At 44.2% G+C, this 2718-nt stretch overlaps 1 protein-coding gene across 1 annotated transcript in view; it reads left to right on the top strand.

The window, feature by feature from the left end:
- Window positions 1-11: 11 nt before the first annotated feature.
- APPL1 (adaptor protein, phosphotyrosine interacting with PH domain and leucine zipper 1) overlaps window positions 12-2718 on the top strand; it is a 29871-nt gene continuing 27164 nt past the window's right edge. The window contains exon 1 of the mRNA XM_009284473.2: window positions 12-137. Coding sequence (XP_009282748.1) covers window positions 84-137 — 54 coding nt within the window. The 5' untranslated portion in view covers window positions 12-83. The remainder of the gene's footprint in view (window positions 138-2718) is intronic.

Below are 2718 nucleotides of genomic sequence, written 5' to 3'. Positions count from 1 at the left end.
AGGGAGGGGGAGGGGTCCAGTCAGCTGGGCGTGCTGTGGGGTGCGGGAGCTGCAACGGCGCAGAGTCAACCCCGGCGGCCGCCATGCCCGGCATCGACAAGCTCCCCATCGAGGAGACGCTGGAAGACAGCCCCCAGGTAAGAGAGGCAAGACGCAGCCCGGTGGGCGGAGGCCAGATCGGGCCCGACCCGTGGGCGCCAGGCCTAGCGCTGATCCTCTCTCGCTCCCTCCCCCCCCCTATTCCCTCGGGGAGACATTGGAGAGCCTCGGCGGCGGCCGGGAAGGAGGGGGAAACCCTCCCCGGCAGCGGAGCAGGGGCGCTGCGTGCATGGCCAGGTGCCTTCCCATCCTCCTCGCCCCTGCGGCGTGGCAGGGGCTCGGGGCCAGGAGTCATGGCTCTCGGGCTGTCAACTTCGGCAGTGCCCCCTGCGAGGTGTCGCCCCAGTCTCCGCGGCGCCTTCTTCCCGCTTGCATCACCGCGTCCTCTTGGGTGTCCTGCGGGCTGATGAGCTGTTTATAAAGCAGCGAGCTCCGTAACGATTTTCCGGAGGTACTGTGCTTCAGCATCGGGCGTCAGGGTAGTCGCTTGCATTGACTCCCTTACTTCCCCGCCCCCGCATTTACATTCATGACTTATTTTGGAGACCTCGTGTTGACAAAACCCGTCTTCACTTCTCAAGGCCATTTTTCTTATCTTTGTGTTTTACTAAAAACGCATTAAGGTTTAATAGGTACGTATGAAAAGCAGTTATCGGATGAGGTTATCCTGGCGGTTGTTAATGCTGTGAGTAGGCGGGAAACGCGTGGTGCGGAGAGGCCTTTAATTGCTCTGCTATCTTCACTTCCATTTCTGCTGCTTGACCTTTGTCAGTGATGCCATATATTGTATTGGCATTTCTTTCATACTACTATTAAGCAGAAAATGCTTTATTCAATTGCACTGGTTTCTCTTGCTGGCAGCAACAACAACAGCAAGTACTTTGTACTGCTCTTCCTAGACGCGAAAAAAAAGTTTACAATATATTTTCTTTTATTGCAGCCTTTTGAATTAAGATCTTTGTTTTGCTGCATTGTTTATGTAGATGAGCAAGACTTCCTATATTGTAATAGCATATGCATTGGTAGTTTTGATTCCTCAACCATAGGAAGAGAAACTTTCACTTGCTTAATAGGGAATTTTAACCCCATTTTAACAAATCTACATCAAGTGGAGGGATGACTTAGAAAAAGCAACAGAAGAAGGCCACATATAAAGTGTATCATTGCTTGCCAAAGGACAGTGCCCCATATAGCTCAGATACTAGATGTTAGATGAGATCTAGCCTGTACTATGGTCTTTGGCCCAGAGACTAAACCTGAGTACTCTCATGAAGAGGAAAAATTTTTGAAAGTGTTATAATAATAGTAATTTAACAAAATTATCTCTTGGAAGTTTGTTCTCAGTATATGAAAGTCAGAACTATTCATATTTATAGGAAATGTCAAACGTGAGATAAACTTAGGATCCCTAAAAAGTGGGATGTAGGGTTTTTTTTCCCAAGCTCTTAAGACTGGAATGTCATTTGGGAAGCACATGCAAAAAAGTACATATTGGAACATAATTATAAATTCTAGAGTCTTTCATTTGAGGTTATTTGTGGTACAGACTAGCAAAGCCTAACTCAGCCCAGTGAGTTTGATGTGCTTAAACTGTTAGATTTGCCAATATCTTCTTCTATTTTTAGGTACAAAATTTTATATCAACCTAATATTTCAGGTGAATTCTGGCTAACCACCTCTTAGAAGAACATAACTAGGACTCTGTAGTATTCCATTACATTAGTTCATTTCTGTTATTTTGAAATCAGTGCAATGAAAATGGCAACAAATGTTGCTTGAAGAAAGAAGAAACCTTGCTTTCTTTAGGAGTTGCCATGACTTTCTGATTGACGTGTTCATGCTGTAATATTGAAAAAGATCATCAGCCTAGGTCATTGTTTAGTGCTGAACTATGGACTGGAGTTTTGCACCTTTAGACATGCTTTAGACACTAACTTTAGGTATATAAACATCATATCAAACTTATTCTGCATCTGAGGGAAGGAAAGGCTTTTCTAAAATGGCAAAACCCATTCATTTCCTCTTGTTGTAGGACAAAAATCTAACCACTGTGTTTTTAGACTTAAACCAAATGCCAAGTTTACATTGTCTTTTGCTGTGCAAAGCAATGCAATTTAAATGTTAACTTAGGACATATATTACACACATACTGAGTGTTCATATATATATTTAGAGAGTTTCTGCTCAGACTTATTTGCATTCCTGAAGCATTGCACAATAAAAAAGCCAATAGACTTGATAGTACAGGCTCTATCTCATGTCACTTACACTACCATACATAGTCTTACCATAGTCATACTGTACAAGATAAAAAAGCCAATAGACTTGATAGTACAGGCTCTATCTCATGTCACTTACACTACCATACATAGTCTTACCATAGTCATACTGTACAAGTCTCACAATCGCTAACCCTTGTTCTTATGGGGGACTTGAACTTACCAGATGTCTGCTGGAAATACGATATAGCAGAGAGGAAGCAGTCTAGGAGGTTGCTGGAGTGTGTGGAAGATAACTTCCTGACACAGCTGGTGAGTGAGTCAACTAGGGAAGGCGCCCCGCTGGACCTGTTGTTTGTGAACAGAGAAGGACTGGTGGGTGATGTGATGGTTGGAGGCC

This window comes from Aptenodytes forsteri, unplaced genomic scaffold (assembly GCF_000699145.1).
Source record: "Aptenodytes forsteri isolate BGI_AS27 unplaced genomic scaffold, ASM69914v1 Scaffold53, whole genome shotgun sequence".
Lineage (NCBI taxonomy): Eukaryota > Metazoa > Chordata > Aves > Sphenisciformes > Spheniscidae > Aptenodytes > Aptenodytes forsteri.
This window is presented reverse-complemented; position numbering and strand designations above follow the sequence as displayed.